This window comes from Monodon monoceros, unplaced genomic scaffold (assembly GCF_005190385.1).
Source record: "Monodon monoceros isolate NGI ecotype Baffin Bay Population unplaced genomic scaffold, NGI_Narwhal_1 Super_Scaffold_12, whole genome shotgun sequence".
Taxonomy (NCBI): Eukaryota; Metazoa; Chordata; class Mammalia; order Artiodactyla; family Monodontidae; genus Monodon; species Monodon monoceros.
Window position 1 is genome coordinate 73340570 of NW_021703768.1, and position 25916 is coordinate 73366485.

The following is a 25916-nucleotide window of genomic DNA, read 5'->3' on the forward strand; positions in this document are numbered from 1 at the left end:
ACAATATCACCTTATATTTATAAAGCAGATTTACAGCTTACAAATATACCTTGCATTTCTTTTATCTGAGCCTTATAATAATCCATTGAAGTAAAAGTTATTGATTCCCATTTTATAGATGAAGAAACTGAGGTTCATATAAAATATAACTCAGTATAACAGTATTTAGCAAATAGCAAAGCAACTTATACTAATTATACTAATTAGTATATAATTATACTTATTTACTAATACTACCTATTACACATTAAATTCTAAGATATATGACTTTAAATCCCATTCTCCACAAGGGAATGATTATAACCAGTCAAGAAAATTAAGTTTAGGGCTAGAATAAAATCCTTATTTCAAGTTTTTGTTAAATTATCAATCGTAAGAATTAAACACTCCACTTCCTAAAAGAGTAGAAGATAATACATAGTGTTCTTGGACTCCAAATATAAAACAATATAATACACACTCTGCTGATTGGTATACTTGTTTTGGTCTAAGGAAGAGAAATGCTCTGTTTAAAGTGTTCTCTTTTTTTTCTTTAACATCTTTATTGGGGTATAATTGCTTTACAATGGTGTGTTAGTTTCTGCTTTATAACAAAGTGAATCAGTTATACATACGCATATGTTCCCATATCTCTTCCCTCTTGCGTCTCCCTCCCTCCCACCCTCCCTATCCCACCCCTCCAGGCGGTCACAAAGCACCGAGCTGATCTCCCTGTGCTATGCGGCTGCTTCCCACTATCTACCTACCTTACATTTAGTAATGTATATATGTCCATGTAGTGTTCTTTTTTTAAAAAAAAAGAAAAGTTAATTGATTGACTTAAGGTCATGGTCATTAAAAGAGGCACTAACTAAAAAATTTATCTTTTACTACCAGTATAACATATATATAAATTGTGTTCTGAAATATTGGCTATGGAATCAATACATGAAACTAAATCTTTTTTTCCTTTGACTTTCATCACAAGAGATAATACATGCCCACATTTGAAACTTACCGACTATCACAAAGTTGAAAAATTCTGTTGTGAAAGAAGTTTGGGAGTGTGGACCTGCATCATAGGAAGCATTTTAGGCCACAGGACTTAATTAATTTATATGCCTCATATTTTTAACTCTAGTGTAAACTCTTTGAAACAGATACCACATCTTTTATATTATTTTACGAATCACAGAATTTTCCTATACTAGACCCTCAAAAACTTTTCAAAGAATAGTATACAACATTATTTTGAGTAAGAAAGATAAAATATTTGGAAGAGTATCCCCAAATTTAGGTAAGGCCAGTCACTGGACCCATCTTCCACTTCACTTATTTCCCCCTCAGGCAGCGATCTGAGATTTAGGAAGCAGAGGAACTCCTGGTGGAGCTCCAAGCATTGAACCATGAGACTGGGCATGAAATACTCGAGAAAGCACTGAGCCTGTCTGTCCACTGCCTGTGTGGAACCTAAGTGCACTTCTTGGTGGACACTCAGCTATTATGTATTAATGAATGAATTGAAGATTGTTAGGAGAGAATTTAAATTGCAGACCATCCTTACGTAAAGAGGGCTGGTTAGAATCTGGATTTTTATTAGGATATACTCAATAGCTCTGTTGTTTCAAATAGGATTTCTTCCGCAATGCAGGATCCTTCTTGAGCCCTATCTAGCCCTACTAAATTGCCATATAATTCACTGTCATTGACACTTGAGTGAAAGGGAGTGATGTTAATAAAAATGCTGAGACAGCAGGCTAAACCAGGAATCCCAAGCAAACCGGGACTATTCCAGGCAAACCAAGATCTGAGGTTTCTTCAGCTATCGCCCAATTGTAAATCCAACCTTCAGCTCTCTTTCCCCAAAAAATGCTTACATATAAAAATGTGTCCTTACATAATTAACAGCTTGGGGAAAATAAACACTCTCTAGAAATTGTAGTTTTAAGAAAGTTCATAGACAAGATACAGTGGTTATTTCTGAGTGTTAAGATCTGGTATAAATTTGGGGTGCAGGGGGGTTGACTTCTCTGTATTTTCTTTTCTTTCTTCTTCCCCCTTCTGCAATAAATGTTAACAATTGAACTTGGGCTGCTTTAAATTTTTGCTCTTTAAAATTAAAATATCCATACATTTTTAGAGTTTTGTTAGTAAATTAATTATTCCATAGAGCATTCCTAGAGATATCTTAGTGTCCTTGTTTCACTGACTAGAAAATTGCAATAAAAAGATACTAAATGATTTCTCCCTATTAAGTAGCTCATTAATCATCAGAAAAGAGTATTTGAAAATAATAACAAATAATATTTTGATAATATGTAATCTGGTTCTTAATATCTAGAATTATTATTGATATCCGTTTACATGCTATATTATCTCAAATCTATAAATGCAAAGATTCCCAGAAGTGTGGTAACTCAGAGTTTCTATCTGCTGCTGAGATGTCTCAGAATTTGCCAGTTTTGCCAGTTATAAGAAATCTCTTTCTCCTCAGTGCATGATTTATAACCTGTGAGTTTCAGTACAGCAAATCATAGGATGTTGAGTTCCACATTTCTATAAAAGTCTATATGGACTGTATCCTTATTTTGGAATTGCCTCATCAAGAATGTTTCTAAAACAAGGCCATTTAGATCACCTTTGATATTTGATTAACCATGTTATAATGAAATGAATAATTTCTTAGAAGCTTACTAGATTTTTTTCCTTTCAAAAGTGATATAAAAGATGTAGAAGCCCAGTAGTTACATGTCATTGGCTGACTGTCCGCCTTCAGCAACCTGTGGGACAGGAATAAGTCAAAAGTACAAAAATGGGGCATTTCCCAAAGGGACCTTGGTATCAGAGTTGACTTAATATTGGCAGGCAGGCACACCCATCGTAGAAAATGTGAAATATTCAATGTTCATTGAGTATCTTCAGATGGAATGCCTGAAGTTTGTAGTTTAAAGGAATTAAACTCTGTGCTATATAGTCTTTTGCTCTAAGAATAATAATGAATGAAGTAGATGAGGAGGAAGGAGGAAAACCCCCCATCCAGTGTCAGCATGTAGTTATCAAACTGGCTGATCTCATGTCGTGTGTCAGATCATTCCGTAGCCTAAGGGTACCTTTTTCTTGACAACTCTGTGTATTATGTATTTCAGTCTCTTCTCATTGCTCTCTGGATGTGGTTGACAGTAGACTGCAATATATAATGTATAGTGCTATCAAGGAAAAGCCACTCTTAGGTTAGGGAATGATCTGGTTGTGTTTTTCCCAAAGATATCAGTTACATCTGCAGTGAAGAAATGCCTCTTTTCGCTTCTTCTGAATGTCTGTTTGTGCTGATGTGGACCACCTCGCTCTCCTGGAACAGAGTCTTCTCTTGGGGTCCCTGATATAGTGAGCTGTGGCTGTTCTCTCATCTGACCTGCCTGACCAGTCGGTCGTTCCTTGTTTACTTCACTTGTTCCTCTTCCTGTTCGTGTTCTCCGGCTGTGCCCAATCCTGAGCACTCAGCATTTTCCTCTACATAGTGTCTTCCTTAAAAAAATTATATACCATATGGCTTCAGCTTTTACCACTGCACAGCTATTTGCACACTTATGTCTCTAACCTTGCCTTTTCTCCTGATCTCCTGTCTAGTACTTACAATAATCTTATTTTCACTTCAGCATGGATGGTATGTAATTTAGTTTCCACAGCAAAATGATCGCTTCTCCTCTCTTATTTTTATTGTCACTGGGTCATTTAATTTTCCCTTTTCATCATCATCAACATTATTCTTTCGTCTCCTATCACTGCACAAACAAGATTAATCCATAGAGTTGTTAACAGATACCTGAATGCTAAATTTTTAAGGCCTTTAGAAAAAGCAATTTAAAGGATGCTGACCAAAACTATGTTAAAAAGTTTTAATAGGGTTAAGAATGTTTTTTTCATTTTTAAATGCTGGAAAAAATAGGAGAATGATATTTTGTGACATGTGAAAATTGTATGAGATTCAAATTTCAGTGTAGTTTCGACAGAGACCATATGCCTTGCTAAGTCTAAAATATTTACTATGTGACTCTCTTCAAGAAAAAAGTTTGCTGACCCTTAGTTTAAAAGATTAGTGTTCACTTAATTAAAACAACAAATTCAAAACTCTAGTTTGTTCTTCAGCTTTTAAAAAAAAACAGGTGGTTACACACTTATGAAACCACAGTCAAGATACAGGACATTTCCATCACCCCCAAAAGATTCCCCAGGCCCCCTTGCAGAACATCCCTCCCTTTGCTTCCATAGCCAGGCAAATACTGATCTGCGTTCTGTCACTGTATATTAATTTGTAGTTTCTAGAACTTTGTATAAATAGAATCATACAGTGGGTACTCCTTTATGTCTGGCTTTTTTTTTTTTTTTTTTTTTTTTTTCCTTTCGCGGGCCCCCCCCTTTTTTGGCCTCTCCCGTTGAAGAGTACAGGCTCCGGACGCGCAGGCCCAGTGGCCATGGCTTACAGGCCCAGCCGCTCCGCGGCTTGTGGGATCTTCCCAGACCGGGGCACAAACCCGTGTCCCCTGCATCAGCAGGCAGACTCTCAACCACTGTGCCACCAGGGAAGCCCTATGTTTGGCTTTTTTTTACCCAGCATACTGACTTTGAGATTCATTCATATTGTTATGTGTATCAGTAGTTTGTCCTTTTCATTATTATGGGGTTTTTTTTTCAGCTTTATTGAGGTATAATTGACAAATGAAATTGTAAGATAGTTAAAGTGTACATCTTGGTGATTTGCTATAAGTGTACAAATTGGCAGTGGGCCGATTTGACCCATCACCATAGTTTGTTGGACACGCTGCAGACTTTTTACTGTTAGACAAAACAAATAATAAACTTTTGAATAATCTCTTCTGCATAGGAAAACCACCCCAGAGGACAAGGAAACAGCTCACTTTATTTTATTATTGTCATTGTTATTATTAATATTATTCTGCAGACTCTAGGTATTTCCAGTGCCTGTGGCAGAGATTTCTCAGAGTAAACCAAAAATGGTTCAAATTATTTTTTAAGTACTTATAAATATAACAATATTTAAATAAATAGTCATGGTACAATTTGGCATTTTTGTCATTTAAGTTAAAAACATTTTTCACATTCAAAGCTTAATCCAACTTGAATCTCTTCTCCACTTTTTATTAAAACCTTTGAAAAAAATTATCCTCAGATTCCAAACCTCTTCTCCATTATTTAGTTCCATCCCAGTACTGTCATGACCACTTCCAGCCTTCTCTGCCCCTCAATCCTACCACCAACTCAATTTGTACTTCTGAAAATTTTCTTATCTAGGAACTCTCAAAGCAGGGTGTTGGTGGGATCAGGGGTTTGTGTTGTTGTAACTTTAAAAAAAAAAAAAACCTTAATTTTCAGTTCCTTCTATCTTGTCAAAAATAGTCTGGCTCCTGATAAGTAGTATCATGATTGATTAGCACTCCATGCTTTGAAACTTAACAGAAGCATAAAGAACATTGAGAGTCTCTGTGATGAAGTCCTGTAGAACAAGTTTCAAGAAGAAAAGCTGAAGGAAAAGGGACCATACCATCTGGAGATGAAATTGCTGAGGCATAACCAAATAATTGTCTTTTGATTCATGAGTATTAATCTCAAAAAAGACTGACCAAATGTTTCTCCTGTCCATAAGTGACACACACAGAAATATGTTCTTAAATTGCAGATAGAAACTTCAGTTGTCTAAAAGAAAAAATATCTTGTCTATGCTCTGGATATTTATGATAAAAAGAACACATAGAATTGTTGCTCCTAGGACTTAACAATATTTAGAATAGACATCTTTCGAAGCCCCAACCTTGAAAGTGAAGCCCTGCTACCCAGATATTTCAGTCACAGACATGTCTGAAGCCAGCAGACTAAGTTAACTGAACTTCTGTTGACTCTCCTTGTTCTGAACAAATCGTGTCCCTTAAGTTAATAAGAAATTTTAGAAGAATTTGACATAACCCATGGTGAACACTAGGTAATTACTGATCCCATCCAAATATTTTTAAGAGCAGTTGGGTGATAATTGTTCCCAGAGAGTTCTAAATGTTACAATTGCACTGATAACCAATGGCCATCAAGATGACTCACTTGTTTCCTTTCTCTGTATATTTAATGCACATGTTAGATTGAAGATTCTTACTGTAAATAAGAACATTAACAAAAGCAACTTAAACTGTGAAAAATAAGAGCAGTTCAAAAAATATGAAGCGATGAGAAATGAAATTCCTCCTTTTCTCACACCTGAAAAAAATGTACAAATGCATATACTGCATTTGTCTTTTCAATTCTGTCATTGGCATGACATCCAGTCTTTGCTGCTTAGTCACTGGTGATGCAAAACAGCAGTAGGTCAGCAGCCCAAGAGCTGTGTGAAGCCAAAAACAAGAAATCACAGAGACTTCACAGGGGTGTCTACCAAGGGAGAACAAAAGCAGAAGCTGTGAAGCCCTGTAAGGAGAAGTAGTCACAAGAAAAAGCAGCAGCATTATGCAAACCCAGTCCCAGCAGAGAAGGCAGAGACAGCCAGGAAGTCACCTGGGGATCCAGCACCAAACAAGCCTACCACCAGAGGGTCACAGACCCAGAAGAGCAGAGAGACAGCCAGGAAGTCACCTGGGGATTCAGCACCAAACAAGCCTACCACCAGAGGGTCACAGACCCAGAAGAGCAGAGACCCAGCCAAGAGTGGATGCTTTACTCTCCCATAAGAGAGTCTTGGCACATGTAATGTATAAAACACAAAGACTGAGGCAAAACAAAATTTTATTGAGCAACTACCAAAGTACCTAACTATAGTGAGAAAATTAGAGGACTAAAACAAACACTTGCCTGTCCCCACTCCATCGTACTCTCTCCCACTGATGAAACTTAAACACCAGAATTTCTTATTTAACGAATATTTCTTAAGCTCCTCCTGTGTGCCAGGGACCATGCTGTAAACTAAAAAATACAACTGTGAGCTAACTGGACATAATCTCTTGCTTTCTAGGAGGTTACAATTTAATGAAAGATATTCTTTTTGCAATCCCAAATTTGTAATTTTTGAGTTAAAAAAAAAGCCTAATTTTAATGAAGATTTCATTCCTCTAAGTCCTTTATCCTACATTGTTTTGTGCTCTTTCTTAGGCTATCCAAAAGATAGGTGGTTTTGATTAGGCCATTTGTAGGATTACACTGCCTATTTCTTAACTATTTTTCATAACAGAATTAACATATACCTGGAGATTTTGAAATTGCACATTTTCCCTGGGTCTCCAAAAACAATATTCCTATTATTTTAATATCTTTGTGCTTCAAAGTTTTAAAAACATAGAAAAGAAAAGCAGCATTAATAAACGGTCCCTGTGTCCATGTTCCCTTTATTACTAATATACTGACAAATTTGCTTAGACTTTTTTTTAATCATTATTATTTTTGGAAAAATGATAAATATTTATTATAAAGAATTGAAACAAATAATAAAAATATAAAGATTAAAAACTTTTAAAGTCACTTCAAACTTCATCCATAAGTAATCCTCATAACTATTAGGTGACTATAATGATGGCCAGGAATTTTCCAAATTTGTTAGTACAAACCACAGATCCAAACAGCTTAGAGAATCCCAAGCAAAGAAAAATATGCCTAGGCATATCATAATCAAACTCTTGAAAATCTGAGTAGGAAATCATGAGGGCAGCTTGGGGATGTGAAGGGAACATTGTATTCAAGAAAATAATGATAAAAATTAATACCATTCCCATCAGAAACTCTGGAAACCAGAAGACAATGGAATGACATCTTTAAAGTCCTGTAACAAATGAGAAAACAAAACCTGTTAACCTAGAAATCTATATCCGGTGAAAATATCCCTCTAACAGGAAGGTGCAATAAAGACATTTTCAGGCAAAAGCTGAAAGAATTATTTTCAAAATATCTGAGCTTTAAGAAATCCTAAAGAGAACTTATGCAGGTTGAAGGGAAAGGGAAATGATATAAGAGAAATCCAATTATATGGAAATTAGTGGAGAACACCAGAAAGAGTAGGTCATTAAATATACAGGATCATTTAACAAATCATTCCTACTTTATACATATGTATGTCATTTTGTCTCAAAGACTATTGACTATTTTAAAGTAAAAATAACAGTAAGTGAATATCATTTCAGGCATCTTTCTAGACATACTAAATATGATTGGATGCCTAATTATAAATAAAATTTAAATAATGTGACCATATTATAGTTGCTATAATATATTGGGTGGGCCAAAAAGTGCCTTTGGTTTTTTTAAGTAAAAATAGAAGACACATTTTTCATTTTCACCAAGAACTTTATTGAACAATGTATGCACTCTTTTGTTCTACTACCTTCCGCCATTTTTCAGGCAACTTCATAATTCCATCCTCCCAAAACTTTTTATCTTTTTGAGCAAAGAACTGTTCCAGGTGCCTTTTACAGTCTTCCAGGGAATGGAAATTTTTTCCTTTAAGAGAATTTTGTAAAGACCGAAATAAGTGGAAATCCGAAGGTGCAATGTCTGGTGAATACGCAGATGAATCAGAACTTCCCAGCCAAGCTGTAACAGTTTTTGCCTGGTCATCAAAGAAACATGCGGTCTTGCGTTATCCTGTTGGAAGATTATGCGTTTTCTGTTAACTAATTCTGGAGGCTTTTCGTCAGGTGCCGCTTTCAGTTGGTCTAATTGGGAGTGGTACTTTTTGGAATTAATCATTTGGTTTTCCGGAAGGAGCTCATAATAGAGGACTCCCTTCCAATCCCACCATATACACAACATCACCTTCTTTGGATGAAGAACAGCCTTTGGTGTGGTTGGTGGTAGTTCACTTCCCTTGCCCCACAGTCTCTTCCGTTCCGCATTGCCGTACAGTATCCACTTTTCATCGCCCATCACAATTTGTTTTAAAAACGGAATGTTTTCATTACGTTTCAGTACAGAATCGCATGTGGAAATATGGTCAAGAAGGTTTTTTCCGTTTAACTTGTGTGGAATCCAAACATCAAAGAGATTCACATAACCAAGCTGGTGCAAATGGTTTTCAGCACTTTTTATCAGATATATTTTAATATCTAGACTGATTCAATTCTTTGTGTTTCAATTCTTTGTGAGACACTATCACCAGCATATTTTTATCACATATAATAACTCTTTGCCAGAATCTAAAATAAATATTAGAAATACAGGCCATGTGGAGTCAATATGTCAGGTTGCTGAACACATCAGGTCAGGATTGCTGAGAGCTCTTGCTGTGTGGGTGTGTCCATGCTCACTGTTCTGTCACACTAGCTCCAACTGGCTGTGCATGCAGGCCAGCATTCAGAATGCAGACAAAATAATGAACTAATATTTCACTTTATTTAGAGACATAAAATTAAAGGAATGAGCCTGGGCAGCTGTTAAATGGGTTCATTTAGTGCATTTGATAGTTTAACCAGTTTTCTGTAACCTGAAGAAATTATGGGATGGGAGAGGCAGAGACAAAAAAGACTGCTGCCTAAGACTGTGCCTTTAGTTATAGTTTGATACCTGGTTTAACCCTCCTCTGAGATCTTTTTACAAGTCCTGCGAAGCTTAACTATTCTTACTTAAGGGCTGTATCTTAGTCCTCAGAGGGGATACTCAGATCAGTATGAAGCCCTGAGACTTCACTTCCTTCAGAGATAGGCAGCTTAATCAGCTTCCCATTTTACCCACTCCTCTGCCATCACTTCTCGGGTAAATTTGGCAAATGGCAATGTTGATTCTTTCCCACCTCATATGGAACCAACATAAATTTTTGAGATAGGCAGCCAAAATCTTCTGTACTTATTGGCTCCTTCAGATGTTAAGAGTATTTATTAACTCCTTTAGATCATTTTGGTCTCGTTTGTGTCTCTGCTAATAAGTGTAAATTCCTGAATCAAAAGGAATCCAAGTTTGGCCAATCCAGATACAATCTAACTAAAGACTTTTGAAAGCATTTTTCATCATTGTAAGTAGGAGACCCAACAAATAATCAAAACAGCAGTGCACAGAAAGAACTTCCTTCTCTGTAAGCTTTCACTAAATAAGGAAAAGGAAGGACAGATGAATTATATACGTCCTGCTTCTGGAACAGTTAACCTATTATTTTGTAGGATATTGTTGTCTTTGTGAGCAACTTGGGAGTAGCAGCCAATGTTCTATCCTTGCATCTCATTATCTGGCAGTGCACATAGGGGTGGTCTGCAGATTGGATTGAATAATTGAGATTCTAGATTCTCTCTTAAAATTCTTTCACGCAACATCATACAAAGGAGAGCCTGAGATTTAACATACAGCGTTTGGAGTAGGGACTTGTTTTTACTGTGAGGTCAGAAACCTCCACAGCTGAGTACTTTGGATAATGAAGGTCCTTTTTCTATATTCGCCCAGCCTGGGCTGGGCACAGGCAAATGTCATACAATCTGCGTTTAAACATTCTTTTCTTTCCATTTTAACAGTGTTTATGTTTCCTGGCACACATCTAAAAGGTTCAGAATATTTACTGTATATGTAAATATGCTTTTAAGGAAAAAAAAAACATGCAGTTTTCACATGCAAGTTGTTTTCAGCAGACAGTTCCTTCTCTGAAACACAAAAGACTAGATATAAAAACAAACAAGAGAGAAGTGCTGTTTTAACAAATGGATCCTTGGAGATGGATTTTTAGGACTCTTTTTTTTTTCCTGATCCAGCTTTTACCTTATCACTTAGTAACGCTAAGAGAAATCCTGAAATAAATCGGTGACATTCTCACAGTTTTTAAGGCTGACAGTTTAATTTTTTTCCTGTTTTGTCTGTGGCCAATATAATTAGGTCATACCCACGTGAAAAATTACTTGTACAAGAAAAATTTTGGATGTGTATGTTTTCAGGAATATTTGTTTCTGCTAATGTACATGACATCATTTGTATGTGAAAGTAATTCACTTACCCTACGTAATTTAGAATATTAATGTTGTTTCCAAAAAACCAAAACGAGCCCAATTCAAAAGGAAATGAATGTTTCTGTTACTAATTTTATATCGTGGTTAGAGTAATTACATTTTAAAATATTTTTAGCAGGTAAACCACTGATTTTAAAACATATTTGTTAATTACATAGACTGGATGCCAACTCAGGAAGGGGTCATTCCAGTAGAATGAGGAGAAAGGCCTAATTTATAACAATATTCCAGAAATGGCAACAGAGATCAAATGCTAGCATTCCTACCTTGCAGACTGTCCTCTAATTTCATTTTACATTAAAAGTTAGTTGTAATTCTTGTGCCTTGAGGATTTTCTAATAGACTTTTTACTATTTATACCAGCAGATACAAGTTTTAAGCCCACAATATTGTTTGCTTTACTGCTTCTACACTGCCAGAAATATTAGGAGATATGGGAGAATGCAAACTTAAAAAAAAATGACCATACTTATTTGTGTTTTATGAAGATCTTGACATTAACTCCTTTTGTTCTTTAACAAGCTGAGTGTCTTGCTTTCATTTTTGTGGATTAATTTAAGAATTTTAGTAATTAAGGGGATTCCTATTTGCTTCCAAAACTTAAACACCAGGATTAACAGACACAAAAGTCACAATTTAACATATTTTATTGGCTGAGTGTAAAGGTCAAAATTACCAAGCTTTGTAGAAGCACCATTAGAAGTATACAGTAGATCCCTTGTAGAAATCATGAAGGAAAGCCAGTGTAGGCAGCGTCTGGAACACAATTGTAAAATGTGAGTTGCTGTCTGTGACGGAAGCAGAGCAATTGTCAAGAGTTTGACTAGGTTGCAAAAGAATTTAAAGGGCCTGCAGATGTTTAAGAATGCACAAGATAGCTTTGTCATTCTCATGTAACGTTTGCTGAGAAGCAAGGCATGCTAAATATTAAGCAATCCATACAGAGTCCCTACCCAGCGATTTTATTTCCAACTGAGATAAGTAGGTGAGATATTTAAACAGAATTAGAAGGCTTAATTAGTGCTGCCCTTCCCTGAGTCGCCAAGGTGGCTGGAGCATTACTCCCCATTTTGCTAAGAAAAAAAAATGAGATTAAGTGAGATAGGTGGGAAAAGACAGTAATTTTTCAGAAGGCAGGAGGTTTGCCCTCTAAAACAAAATGTACACAGCTAATCAGATATACTTCTGCAATTCTGTTTTCATGTATTCGTAGAGCTAGATTCAGAGTTACTGATGTTCTAACCAAGAAAAAAAAAATGACTTCTAAGTGAGAGAGCAGTTTTCTCAAATGACACTGAAGAACTTTTGTGACATTCAGAAATTTACAGTGGCCTGTTGGTAGACTTCGAACATGTTCTATCATTCCCAGCTTTGGGTAGCATTTGGAGAACACTTGTAGAAAATCAGCTATGCTTACAATCATGTTTATTCTTTAGCTATGGTAGCAGGACTTCCTTTAATATGCTAGTGTTCTCTTCTTTTGCAGGGACTGTACGTTTTTGTGGTTTATTTCATTCTGCACAACCAGACGTGTTGCCCTATGAAGGCCAGTTACACAGTGGAAATGAATGGGCACCCAGGACCCAGCACAGCCTTCTTCACACCCGGGAGTGGAATGCCTCCTGTTGGAGGGGAGATCAGCAAGTCTACCCAGAATCTGATCAGTGCTATGGAGGAGGTGCCTGCCCTTGACCTTTCTCCTTCTCTGTTTCTCTCTCTCACTCTTTGATATACAACCTTTCCATTTTATGGAGTACAAGTTAAATGGTGCCATGTAACTTTTAAATCCTTTTCCTACTGACATTGTCTGATCTCTGGTATTTGCTGTGCTCACCATGGTATCATGTCTGTTATCTAATTCTTTTTCCTCCTTGCTTTGTGAGCTCTATTAACCAGCAGTTTGTACCGGGAAATCAGAGCTCTTTCTTCAAAAGCTTCCTAATTGGTTACGGCAGTGACTGAATCTGCTTCAGAAATGGTTTTTCAAATACTGTTTCTTCCTGAAAATATTTTCACAGCTCTCTTCCTTTACTCATGCCAATCCACTACTTCAATCCCAACAAACAAACCTCCCAATGTTCTCCCTCCACGTCATTTTGGGTTCTTGTGTCTAAATCACATTGCCACCAACCTCTCAGTAGTGCCACCTATAGCATTGGTACCACTGCTTGTATTTTGAAACATACCTGAAGACATTTGTCCAGGAAGAGATGGTAAACAGGTCCCTGACAATTTCTGTAGTGCCTGAGATGTGCTTGCCTACCATTCCTTACACAGCCCATGTTAGTGTCTCTGTATTAAGGAGCCAAGGGGAACAGTATTTGTGTTTGCATCCTGAAAAATGGCAGGAAATCAAAGTGCATATGTCTGAAAAGAAAACAGTTTATAGATAGTTAAGTAGGTAAATAGAAAATCTACCTGCTCAGTGATGTTTTTTTTATCTTCCATGTTAATTTAGAAAGTAATTTTATCATGTCAGGCGAAAATTAAGGTAAGTGATCACAAATAAAATACCATATTTAAAAATCTTGATATGTGTTTAGTACCCTGAAGGGTTCAGCAATCTAGTACCATTTCTATATCCCATAAGCTCTTAAAACTGAATTATTTTCACATCCCAGGTGATAACAATAGAAACAGATATTTTTAAGATCAGCAGTGTGGGAGTAAATCTTCAAAATAATGGTTTTTGTCTCTTTACTTGGCTACCCTAGCATTTGTCTAGATCGAGACTATACATTAGCCATTAGCCATGTATGTCTGTTTAAATTTAAACTAGCCACAATTAAATAGCAATAAAAATTCACTTCATCAGGGCTTCCCTGGTGGCGCAGTGGTTGAGAGTCTGCCTGCCGATGCAGGGGACACGGGATTGTGCCCCGGTCCAGGAAGATCCCACATGCCGCGGAGCGGCTGGGCCCGTGAGCCATGGCCGCTGAGCCTGCGCGTCTGGAGCCTGTGCTCCGTAACGGGAGAGGCCCGCGTACCGCAAAAAAAAAAAAAAAAAAAAAAAAAAAAGAAATTCACTTCATCAGTCACCCTGGCCACATTCTAGTGTTCCATAGCCACATATATCTGGTAGCTACCATAATGGAGAACAAATATCTAAAACATTTGTGGCATCGCAGTGCTATACTGAACTGTATTGAACCATCACTGTGTTGAACAGTGGTAATCCAGATGTTCCACTTCTTCGTAAAATCCTTTAAGGTTTCATGTTATCTCAAATTTATTTCTCCAGCACTCAAATCATTTTTCTCAGTGCGAGGCATCCCCGCAGTGTCTCAGAGAACCTTATATTGGGAGGCAGCAGCTGTGACAGTTCAGTTCCTGGCCTGAGCCACTACTTAAATGTTCACTGGGGGTGGAGCGCAGTGGCATACCCTAAAGTGTGCTCTGCATTCCTCAGCGGCTTAGAATTGGCCTTGATCCAGCTGTCAATGAGGCACTGGCAGAGACATTCCAGAAAGCCACGCAGAGAAGGGAAAGCATTAGGAAAGGAAAGATTAAGGGGTGTTTACCAGTAACCACAAGGGAAGCAAATACATTTACTCATTTCAAGATAGAACTATCTTTTTAATCATTTAATTTTTAAAAAGGAGGACTTTAGCATTCTATCAAAGAGCTTTTCTTTTCAATTCAGTATATCCTCATAGATAGCTACTATACTTAAAATTATATGTTGTATCTTAAAGATTTAGGAGGGTTCTCCAGTTCTTATATTTTTAACAGCTTTCTTTGCACATATTCTATGAAAAAATTTAACGTGTTGATTGGGTTAAAAAATAATTCTCTTCTTCCACGCATGACAGCTTAGAAATCTACAAGTAATCCTCGTAGAGAAATTGTTTAGCATCACCAGATTAGACTGTCTCATGGAGAGACATACTTTTCTAAGGAACAAAGGTAAAATTAAAGGTCAATTCTAAACAGTTCAACAGCCCTTTCACTTAGTCTTTGTAATGAGATGCAGAGATAAATAGCTCATATAGATTTCAGGGTAAGTATGTATGTACTCATATTATGGTTTCCTTTTCTCCCAACCCCAACCCAAAAAGGTGCCACCTGACTGGGAGAGAGCATCCTTCCGACAAGCCAGCCAGGCCAGCCCTGACTTAAAGCCAAGCCCACAGAATGGCGCCACGTTCCCTTCCTCTGGAGGATATGGCCAGGGGTCACTAATAGCCGATGAGGAGTCGCAGGAGTTTGATGACTTGATATTTGCATTAAAAACTGGTATGTGAACCCGCAGACCCCATTGGAAGTAGGCACTCTTGCTATGCTACAATTTGTATCTTCTTCCCATGAAGTTGCAAAAGTACAATCAGTCACCCGTACCACATCCCAATTCTCATGACCCATTCCTAATCCCAGCCGAATTCTAGGATATTTTGTTCTTGGCACCAAATATGAGACAACCTAAAAATAATTGACAATTTGCTTTAAGAAAAAGGAATACTCTAACCAGATGTAAATCTCTCTGCACTGGAATCTTGCTAGAACACCAAGATACTGCTGAGTCATAAGAATCTCGTAGTGATCTCCCTGAGAGAGTTTTGCCTCTGACCTACCAAAGAGAATTTCTTATGGAGTATCTTTGGAGCAGAAACTTTCAAAGGCAACATAATGGGCCTCATATAGTTCTACAGTTTTCAAAGTGCCATCATATATATAGTATTTCATTGGCTCTTCCTATATGTTCAACTCCACTCAACCTGTGACCCCGATGGAGAGTTGTTTTCAAATCAAATATGCAACTTTTTTCTTTTCTTTTTTCCCTCAGAAAAATGTTGAACTGTCACTGTTAGAAAAAGTTCAGTGAAATTTTTCATTTCTAGATGTACAAACATGCAAGAAGATGTGTCCGTGCTCAGATGAACCTATTGAAATAGTTATTCAAAAGTGCATGCTACTATATATATTCCCATGTCAGATCAGTGCTTGGCAGTTGGTAAACCTTTTGTAGATGTTGTTGGAGAATGAATGAATGAATTCATTTCATGAATGAGTGGAAGAAAAATGAAACTTGAGTTTGCTTGGAGGAGTTTGCTTGGAGGAGTAGACATTAGATAAACATGACATAAAGAAGAGTAAAATAAGTAGTGGAAAGAGTTATTAATTATTGAGAATTCAAGGAAAATTTTTTAAAAACCTGTTCAGTTGATTCTTGAAGATATATAAAGCTTAAGTAAGTAAAGAGTGGAAGAAAAGCATTGCAGACTGAGGGAATAGAATTAGCCAAAGCCCAGGGCTGCAGGTGCATGACCTGCTTGGGGAGAAGAAGCATGCAGTGTGGCTGGGATGGAGGGTGAGTAAAGCCAGGCAGCAGGAGAAAAGCCCAGAAAGTAATTTACCTACATTGTTAATAAGTTACTGTAGTTCCTCCACTGGGTTTCAGCAAGCACCCTCCTTGGGATATTCCTAGACATCCTTGGTGAAAGGATCCCCTGACCAAGTATATTTGGGAAACTGCAGAGATTCACAATTCACTTGAGCATTTTAGCAGCTCTAAAAAGTCCTAGAGTAAAGAAAACCACTTCACTTAATTTAACTTGGGGCTTCCAGAATACATTTAGTGATAGATTCATTTGGGGGAGCAGAAGACTTCCTGATACCCTGCATAATATTAAAATGCTCTTCAGATGCCATGCTAAGGGATGGGATTTTTATAGAACTCAGTGAGCCATCGAGGTTTTTGTGGAGAGGCAAAACATGTTCCCACTGGTTTTGAGGCAAAATAACTCTTAGGGAAGTCTGAAGAATAAATTTAGAAGCAAAATCAGAAAGGCTGAGAGGTGTTTACCATGGTCCCAGGGAATAAGGTTTAGACCTCAAATCTGGTGAGTGGAAAGAAAAAGGACAAGAAGAATGCTGAGGAAACACTGAGAGGACAGTCACCAAAGGCTCATGCTTCTCACCTAGGTGACTGAGGGATCATACATAGAGCATTTGCTTGTTTATTTGTTTTCAAGGGGAAACTGATGAGTTCAGACTTGGATAATTTGATCATTCTGCCTGGTGGCTCTTCAATAGTCAAGTTGGGATCTTTGGCGAGGGGTCAGGGTTGGAAGTAATGGTCTGAAAGGCATCATGCAGAGATTACATTTGAAGCTGTGGGGATGAATAAGTTTAGTCTGGAAGAGTGGAAGCTAAGAGATGAGAAGAAAAGAAGTGAGGGAGGGAGAGGGAAGAAGGGAAAACACGAGAAAGGAAAAGGAACAAGAAGAACATCTAAGATGATACCTACGTTTAAGCGTAAATAGAAGAGGGTCCCACAGAGGACACTGTAGCATGGTCAGCACGAAAACTAGAGAGAAGAGTTTCATGAAGGAGGAAGGAACAACTGTATAAAATGCCCATTCGAGCTAGGACTGAAAGGGGGCTTTCAGATTACAAATAGTTCCCAGGGTAGATTATGTCCCCAGCGCTGCAATGCAGTCAGTTGATGTTACAGCACTGGAAGCATAAAATGAATTCTTGCAACGTAATTAAATTAGATCTGGGTCCTATATATATATAACAAGTACTAAATGCATTCCATTCCGGAATGTATGGAATGACTGACTTACTTATAGACTGAGTTTAGCATTCCTTAGAGTTCACTAAACTCTTTAGGAAGTAAATACTTTAAAAGACCACAATAGCAGTCTCTAACACTGGCCCCCTCTATTTTTAGAAAAGGTACGATAATAATCAAGTTCCACCCCCTAGATGCTTTCCATCATACAATATGGTCAAATCAAAGGAGCAGTCCACCTGCCACTCCATCCACAGTGGAATTCACAATTGATACATAGGCCTGATGTGGACCAACAGGGAGTTTTATTTGAGCTTCATTGCACTTTAACAATTTTTTGTGGCAAAATTTTAAAATTTAGAGATATCCCATAAAAATCCAGAATATCTTTAAAAAAAAAAAATCTACCAATAGAGTGCTTAAAATCTAACACAACACTGCTTGATTGGAGCTGAGTAATGGCTGCCCCTTTAGACAGGACATGAGCTCTTCAGTTTGTCCAGTGCCCACCAGACCTGTGTCAATGATTTATGTGAGCCTCCCTGGCACCTGTGATGTTTGAGTTTGCAAACCTTGACCTATCTCAGGTCCACCTTAACTGCGGGCCACTCCAAGTCAACTACTGGGAACAGTGGGACTTCCAAGTCTTTTTCATTTGAACCCTAAACAACTTTGAAAAGTTATGTTACCCTTTGCATATATCTAAATAAACATCCAAAGGTTTTCATAAGTTTAAATAGAATCAAACAATGTCATTTCTATTGTATTATAAATTTTAGGGTTTAAGGGCCTAAGTACCAGAGCAATTTGATACTCACTGCTATTCATTTTATTTTCAATATGTACAAGAAAGCTTTTCTTTTACATTTGGGGATTTTACACTATTCTCTTTTCTCTTTGAACTTGTATTACCATTCTACTCCCGACACAGAATTTATCCTAATGTAATATATTTTATGTTTGAAATTCATTTAATTGGTATAAAATAGAAGCCCTTGTCCCAAAGCCAGTCATGGACTTGCTTTTCCATTTGAATTTTAGCCATATTGAATTCCTTAAAGCAAAAAAAAAAAAAAAGGACACAAAGGAAAACACTTGACCTTTTTTCATTTTTAAAATAAATTTATCTTTCTATGAGAAATTCACATTTCACTCTAAAAAGAGGACATCATATCTTTCAATTAGTTGTTCTTGAAATGCATCAGCCTCTCCACAGGCAAATGAGACACTCAGTTCTAGACTAGTGATGCCATGGTTATTATTAGTTATTTTAATAGAACTTTCCAATGTATCATCAGTGTCCCCAACCAGGACTGTGGGAGAATGAGAACAGCCACCCTGGGACAGCCTCCATTTAGGGAGGAGGAGAAGGTAGAGAGCTAACTAGAACAGATTCAGCCTACACAGAGTGTGAGTCCAGGATGGAGGGGCATGTACTCTATTTACATCCCTAACAAGAAGTGTTTTGAGTACTGGCATTTTTATGTTGATCCAAAGCTGACAAGACTCTAGAAAATGTCAAACTGGGAGCCTGTTGGGCTTAGAAACAGGGTGTTTTTCCACAGGGGCTTCTCCCAGAGGGACTAATCTGATTCTCCATCATCCTTAGTCCCTTAACTTCCTTATTTTACCTCGGACCAATGACACTAAAGTCATGGTAAACGTTTCCCTACTGGAAACGTTTTGTTTGTTTTTTTGTTTTGTTTTTTTTATTTTTGGCTGCGTTGGGTCTTCATTGCTGTGCACGGGCTTACTGTAGTTGTGGCGAGTGGGGACTACTCTTCGTTGCAGTACACAGGCTTCTCACTGCAGTGGCTTCTCTTGTTGTGGCACGTGGGCTCAGTAGTTGTAGCTCGTGGGCTCTAGAGCGCAGGCTCAGCAGCTGTGGTGCACGGGCTTAGTTGCTCTGTGGCATGTGGGATCCTCCTGGACCAGCGCTCGAACCTGTGTCCCCTGCATCGGCAGGCGGATTCCTAACCACTGTGCCACCAGGGAAGCCCAAATTTGGAAAGATTTTGATTTTTTTTTTCCTCAGAAGAAGATTGAAGAAGTATGACCTTTGTATCACTGCCGCATTTTAAAAGGCCATAGAAAATAAGAATGGGCTCAGAGAGGGTTCAGAGAGCTCTGTGTTGGAATCCTAGCTCTGCAGTCTACTACCTGTGTGACTTTCAGTAAGGAACTCAACCTTTCAGTTCCTCGTTTATCAAATAAATGTTCTTTTTTAAAAATTTTATTTATTTAATTTATTTATTTTTGGCTGCATTGGGTCTTTGTTGCTGCACGCAGGCTTTCTCTAGTTGCGGCGAGCGGGGTCTACTATTCCTTGCAGCGTGTGGGCTTCTCATTGCAGTGGCTTCTCTTGTTTGCGGAGCGCAGGCTCGAGGAGCATGGGCTTCAGTAGTTGTGGCATGCAGGCTCAGTAGTTGTGGTGCATGGGCTTAGTTGCTCTGCAGCATGTGGGATCTTCCCGGACCAGGGCTCGAACCCGTGTCCCCTGCATTGGCAGGTGGATTCCTAACCACTGTGCCACCAGGGAAGCTCATCAAATAAGTGTTCTTATTGTAAGTTTTCATGAAGTTTGGAGATTGTCTATGTGAAAAATCTACCACAGTGTTTGGCAGAATTTAAATTCAGTATGTGGTATAAATTATTTGTTGGGTTCGATTTGTTGTTATGTTTAAAAACAGTTTTAACTATTCATAATGTGTTCTGTAACACCTGGGTGTTCACTGCACCATAACTATTGAGTGAGGGAGGTTCGTGCTTGAATGTGTGCCAAGGAGTTTGAAATTTATTCTATAGACAAATATGAACACGTGAAACCTGTGGGACAAAGAAGTCACACGAATAGAGCTGCCCCCATAAGAGGCTGTAGGATGTAAAAGACAACACCCTACGTCTGGGGTCAGAAGTCCAATTGGGGGACTTCCCTGGTGGTCCAGTGGTAAAGAATCTGCCTTCCAATGCAGGGGACACGGGTTCGATCCCTGGTCAGGGAACTAAGATCCCACATGCCGCGGGGCAATTAAGCCCACGTGCCACAACTACGCTCGCGCCTCAACTAGAGCCCACGTGCCACAGACTACAGAGCCCACGTGCCCTGGAGCCCACGCCACAACTACAGAGAGGAAACCCGCATGCCACAACTACAGAGGAGCCCACGCACCATAAGGAAGAGCCCGCACCACAACGAAAGATCCCGCATGCCTCAGTGAAGACCCTGCATGCCTCAACTAGGACCCGACGCAGCCAAACAAAGAAAATTTTTTAAAATAAATTAAAAAAGCAAAGAAGTCCAGTTGGATATCTTCATTCTGTGACTTCCCTGCTGTGTGACGTGGGCAACTCAGTGAACACCTCTGATCCCCATTCAGTCCCTATGTCTGTAAAACAGGACTAATAATCATGCTTTCCTAATTAAAGCATGTTTGAAATGTTGAGGAAAGGAGAGACTCTAGATGAATGTGAATTATTACTTGTAGTTCCTTTGACATTGCCCGTTCAGTCTACCAAGGGGGAGAGTTAACTGTTATCACAGTTGCTGGATTTTTCGTGAATTTTTGGCTTAAAATTTAAGCATGAAAATACCTTGCAGAAAATCAGGATACTTACTGCCAAATACCTTCCTAGACCATTGAATGAATTACAAAGAGACAAGAAACCTGGGCTGTGTTCCCAGTTTTGCCGTGTTATACTTGTATGTAGAATGTGTCCTTTCTGAGTCTCAGCAAGGGATTAGGATTTGGGTATTGTTTATTTATATCAACTGGGAGGAAATAGAAAAGGAGGACGAGGTGGATCATACAGATGTGGTGACTCAGGGGAGGCTATATCTAGAACTTGCTGACATCTTCCAGGGCTCTGGGCTACTGAACAAGCTGGTGACACCCAGTCGCTTGTAAAGCTGCACCCCACGTTGGACCTTCCAGCCCAGTGTGCTTCGTCCCTCACAGTCTGCTCAGCAGGCTCTTAGTTCAGAACGTCTAGTGTGCTTTGCCCCCATGCTGGGCAGATGCTTATGCATTCCTAGTGGCATTTAGAGCAGGCCAACCTTGAAATCAGAGGACGTTGGTGCTCATTTGTTCATTAAACCCCACTCTTCCCTGGTGCTAATGCTGGGGTCCTCTCTGTTTCTCTGTAGTTGACCCCATATTGGGCAACTCTGTTACTCACCGAGATCAAGCTGCTATAGGCCTCAGGGCCTCAGTCACCTTCTCTTTATAAAATGGCAATATGTCACTGGTCCACTTGGAGGTCCTTCTAAGTCAGACAGTTCCTCTGCTTCCCTGGCAGAGAAACATGGGCCCTTTGTCCTTCAAAGGCAGTGTGGCAAACTCAAATGTTACTCACATGTAGGGCCAAACACCATAACTGATTCAAGAGAGCTGATAAAAACAGCGGCATACCAAAAAGTAGTACCTGGTCCATGTTTTGGTTGTTGTTGTTTTATATAATCCAGAAATACAGGCCCAGTGTTGCCTTGTCTTCTGCTTTTTAAAGAGAAACCCCAAATCTGATTTTTTATTTTAAATGTATTCATTTTTAAATCATGGCAACTAACTAAATTTTTGAATATACATTGTCATTGGTAATATGCTAGTTCTTAGTTGAGGAAAGAGTTCACAGGTGTTTGTCATGTTTTGCTTCATGACTTACATGTACATTATATATAGAGGTACCCTACAATTTATCATCCATACCAGGACAATTCAAGAGAGTAAAAGAGATGTGATTAATAATTTTTTCAGGTATAAACTAGGACTTTTCTTTTCAAATATTGCATCCTCCAGCTCCCTGCTTGAAGGAATAGTGAAAGAAGTATTTGTGAAAGGGTGTGGAAATGGGCCTTGACGGATAGGTAGGAAGACGCTCAGGCTGGATTTACATGGCACTGCAGGACCAGTCAAGAGAAATCACTTTGAGAAAGCTCTCCAATGGGCAAAAGTTGGAATATATCTATCTGGTAAGGTCCAGCCGGGTTAGGAGTATCTTGAAAGGAAAGGCAGAGGGTTCCAGGCTGACGCAGTTGACAATAGGAACTAACGTTTGTTCTTGAGAAGACAGTGGAATGCAGAATGGATCAGAGGAACAGAACAGGCAATAAAAATGGAAGAGGAATTTTCAAGAACTAGGATGCAGAGCATAATTTAATACACTGAGCAAACATTTACTGAACACTCACAGTGTGCTGGGCACTGTCCTATTAGCTAAGAGACATAATCCAATGGGAGAATCTGAAATTTTAAAAGAGAATCATCATGTTTCCAAGGGTAGCAGAGGGGATACTACCTGAGTTGATAATTTATAGGAAGAGTGGAAGCAGCCAAGCTAAAGCGTTGAGGGGGCAGGGAAAGAGCATCCTAGGCAGAAATGCTTGAATAATAACACGGTGGGGAAAGGGAGTGACCAGCAGCTCTAGTGAGACATTAGGCTAGAGAGCAGGCAAGAATCAGGTGGGTCGTGCCTTGAAGCTGGGCTGAAGACAAGCCCTCCAGAGGTCAGACCGCAGGAGGAGATGCAAAAGAAAGCAGAATAGCTTTGGAAAGGGTCAACAGGGGACTTCCCTGGTGGCGCAGTGGTTAAGAATCCACCTGCCAATGTAGGGGACACGGATTCGAGCCCTGGTCCACGAAGATCCCACATGCTGCGGAGCAGCTAAACCCATGTGCCACAACTACTGAGCCTGCACTCTAGAGCCCGTGAGCCACAACTACTGAGCCCACGTGCCACAACTTCTGAAGCCCACACACCTAGAGCCTGTGGTCCACAACAAGAGAAGCCACTGCAATGCGAAGCCCGAGCACCACAAGGAAGAGTAGCCCTCGCTCGCCACAACTAGAGGAAGCCTGTGTGCAGCAGCGAAGACCCAACGCAACCAAAAATAAATAAATAAATTTATTTTAAAAAGGAAAGAAAGAAAGAGTCAACAGGTCAGTGGATGAGTGGATGAGATGGGCCAGTGCAGTGTCAGAGAAACAAAGCCAGGAAGTGGGGTTTCAACAGCAGCCTTTAACAGAGAGAGGGTGGGAAGGACAGAGACCCAAAAGAGGGAGGGTTTGGCTAGAAAGAGGTCATTAGTGGGTTCCTGCTTCCATCTCCGAATAGGTTAAGAAGAAGCTAATCCACTATCTTCCCATAGCTACTAACTGCAGAATTGCCTTTCCTACATCTCAGACAGATAGGGAAGTCTCAGCTGCCCAGGCAACTGGTTTTTCACTTCCCTTCTTGTTTGCAGTCTTGTGCCCAGCAGAGGGGGTGGGGCTGGGAACTGTAATCTCTGGTGATTCAGCCAACAGCACACCCTGTGACCACATCCCTAGTCTGTGTGTGTGTGTGTGTGTGTGTGTGTGTGCATGAGAGAGAGAGTGTGTGTGTGTGTTTATGTGTTCCTCTGCACATTACAGAAGAAAACAACAAGGTGTTAGTCTAACATAGTGTCAAGTTTTCTGAATTATTCTGAGTTGTGAAAAAAATAGTAAACAGTGGAGCGTCCTCAAAACAGAGATTCCAGGCACTATCTTCAGTTAACAGCTAGCTTTGTGGGATTCTTGTGCGGATCTGTTTTGGCACTGTGTTACATAATTATTTTTATCTTAGGAGCAGATCTGAGTCATTGAGAGCCAGTGTCTTCTGGGCACTGATATGATACCAGGTGTTGTCAATGCACAGTTTTCTTCTCGGATCCCTGCCACACTGAGTCTCAGCTGAAGGACTTACTAGGTTTGGTACATGTAGAGTTGGAGGTTATACGTTTTCTAACAGCAAATCCTACCCCCCTGCTGAAAAATTCTAATAACTTGCCTGATCTTTTTTATTTTAGTAATCCCCCAATTAAGAAATGCTATTCTTTGGAGTAAGTTATACCTGTCAACCATGTAGAAACAGAAAAAAAGATTGAGAAGCCAAATTCATGTCTTTAGAAATTAATTTGTACTTATAAAAACTACCAAAAGGAATTTAAAATACAGTTTTATAATTGCTAGGTATTAATAATATTTATTCTAAATGTATAGCTCACTTTTTACTAATATAATAGAAGTAAACGTGTGTTGACTTACTGTAACTTGACCATTAATTTGCTGGACTAATAGTTGGGCGTTTTGTGTTTATTCTTTTTCTATTGCAGGAGCTGGTATCAGTGTCAGTGATAATGAATCTGGTCAAGGCAGCCAGGAGGGAGGCACCTTGACTGACTCCCAGATCGTAGAACTCAGAAGGATCCCCATCGCCGACACCCACCTCTAGCACCTCAGTAACCATTAGAATGAGGGTACTTCCCTGTTTGTATTGGCTCTGTGCTAAAACTTTCTAAGTACATGTAGCCGTATAATAGGACTCTGTGAATTGTACTGGATGACTAACCCAGAGGTGATTGTTGTGTTTGGAATATAAATTACTTATCTTTGTGCAACCTGAAAATTAACTGCTATAATGAAAGACTGGATTGATTTGTATCAGTTAATAGGATTGACATGTCAGTTAATAGAATGTACATATTCCAAGAGTATTAGTTGTTTTTTAATGATGCTACATGGCTAACATTGTTTAATAAAAGTAATAACAATCAATAAAAACCATAGAATCCATTTGGCATGACCCAGGCTCATTATTTATGAGGAAATATTGTGCCTGAGCAAAGAAACAAACTCTATCTAGATGATGTCCAGCACCCCATTTCTTCCCACATTGATACAGGTGATCCAGATTTAAGACTTCACCTTCATTCCTAAAAACCATAAAATGTATTGTCTGTTGATTTTGTACCTGAGTGTCGACGGAGTACTGTAGTTTACATAGTCTTTCATCAAAAGTATGTATTTCTGCTCATTATAAAATTAGGGATCTGGGGCTTCCCTGGTGGCGCAGTGGTTGAGAGTCCACCTGCCTATGCAGGGCACACGGGTTCGTGCCCCGGTCCGGGAAGATCCCACATGCTGCGGAGTGGCTGGGCCCGTGAGCCATGGCCGCTGAGCCTGCGCGTCCGGAGCCTGTGCTCCGCAACGGGAGAGGCCACAGCAGTGAGAGGCCTGCGTACCGCAAAAAAAAAAAAAAATTAAAAACAAATTAAAAAAAGAAATTAGGGATCTGAACATTTTCCAGAATGAATGTTCTGTTCCCAGTTAAAAATAACTCCATCAAGCATTTTAGTACAGCTAAGAAGAGGATCATCCAAACAGTGCAGAGTTTGTTTGGGAGAAATATTTCTTGGTTTGGATTTTTCAGTCTTTGTCTTGGAATGAGCAATCAGCAAGTCTGTCCTAGAACAAACCCTATTATGTTCAAGATGATTTCATTGACTATGGTTCCAGAGGAATCATTAAGAACAGAACAAGTTTGTTCTAAGAAAGCCTTTTTGACCTTTTATTTTTGAATTCCTAAGTATTTGGGGGAAAATCAGTAGTCATTTCAAGAAAAAATTTAAAAATTGAAAAAAAATCTGCCTAAGGGAA

General features: G+C 39.0%; 1 protein-coding gene across 1 annotated transcript in view; it reads left to right on the forward strand.

The window, feature by feature from the left end:
• Positions 1–25052, forward strand: part of ADGRV1 (adhesion G protein-coupled receptor V1) — a 520998-nt gene extending 495946 nt beyond the window's left edge. Inside the window, exons 89-91 of the mRNA XM_029215616.1 lie at positions 12433–12624; positions 15005–15182; positions 24593–25052. Coding sequence (XP_029071449.1) covers positions 12433–12624; positions 15005–15182; positions 24593–24711 — 489 coding nt within the window. The 3' untranslated portion in view covers positions 24712–25052. The remainder of the gene's footprint in view (positions 1–12432; positions 12625–15004; positions 15183–24592) is intronic.
• The last annotated feature ends 864 nt before the right edge of the window (positions 25053–25916 follow it).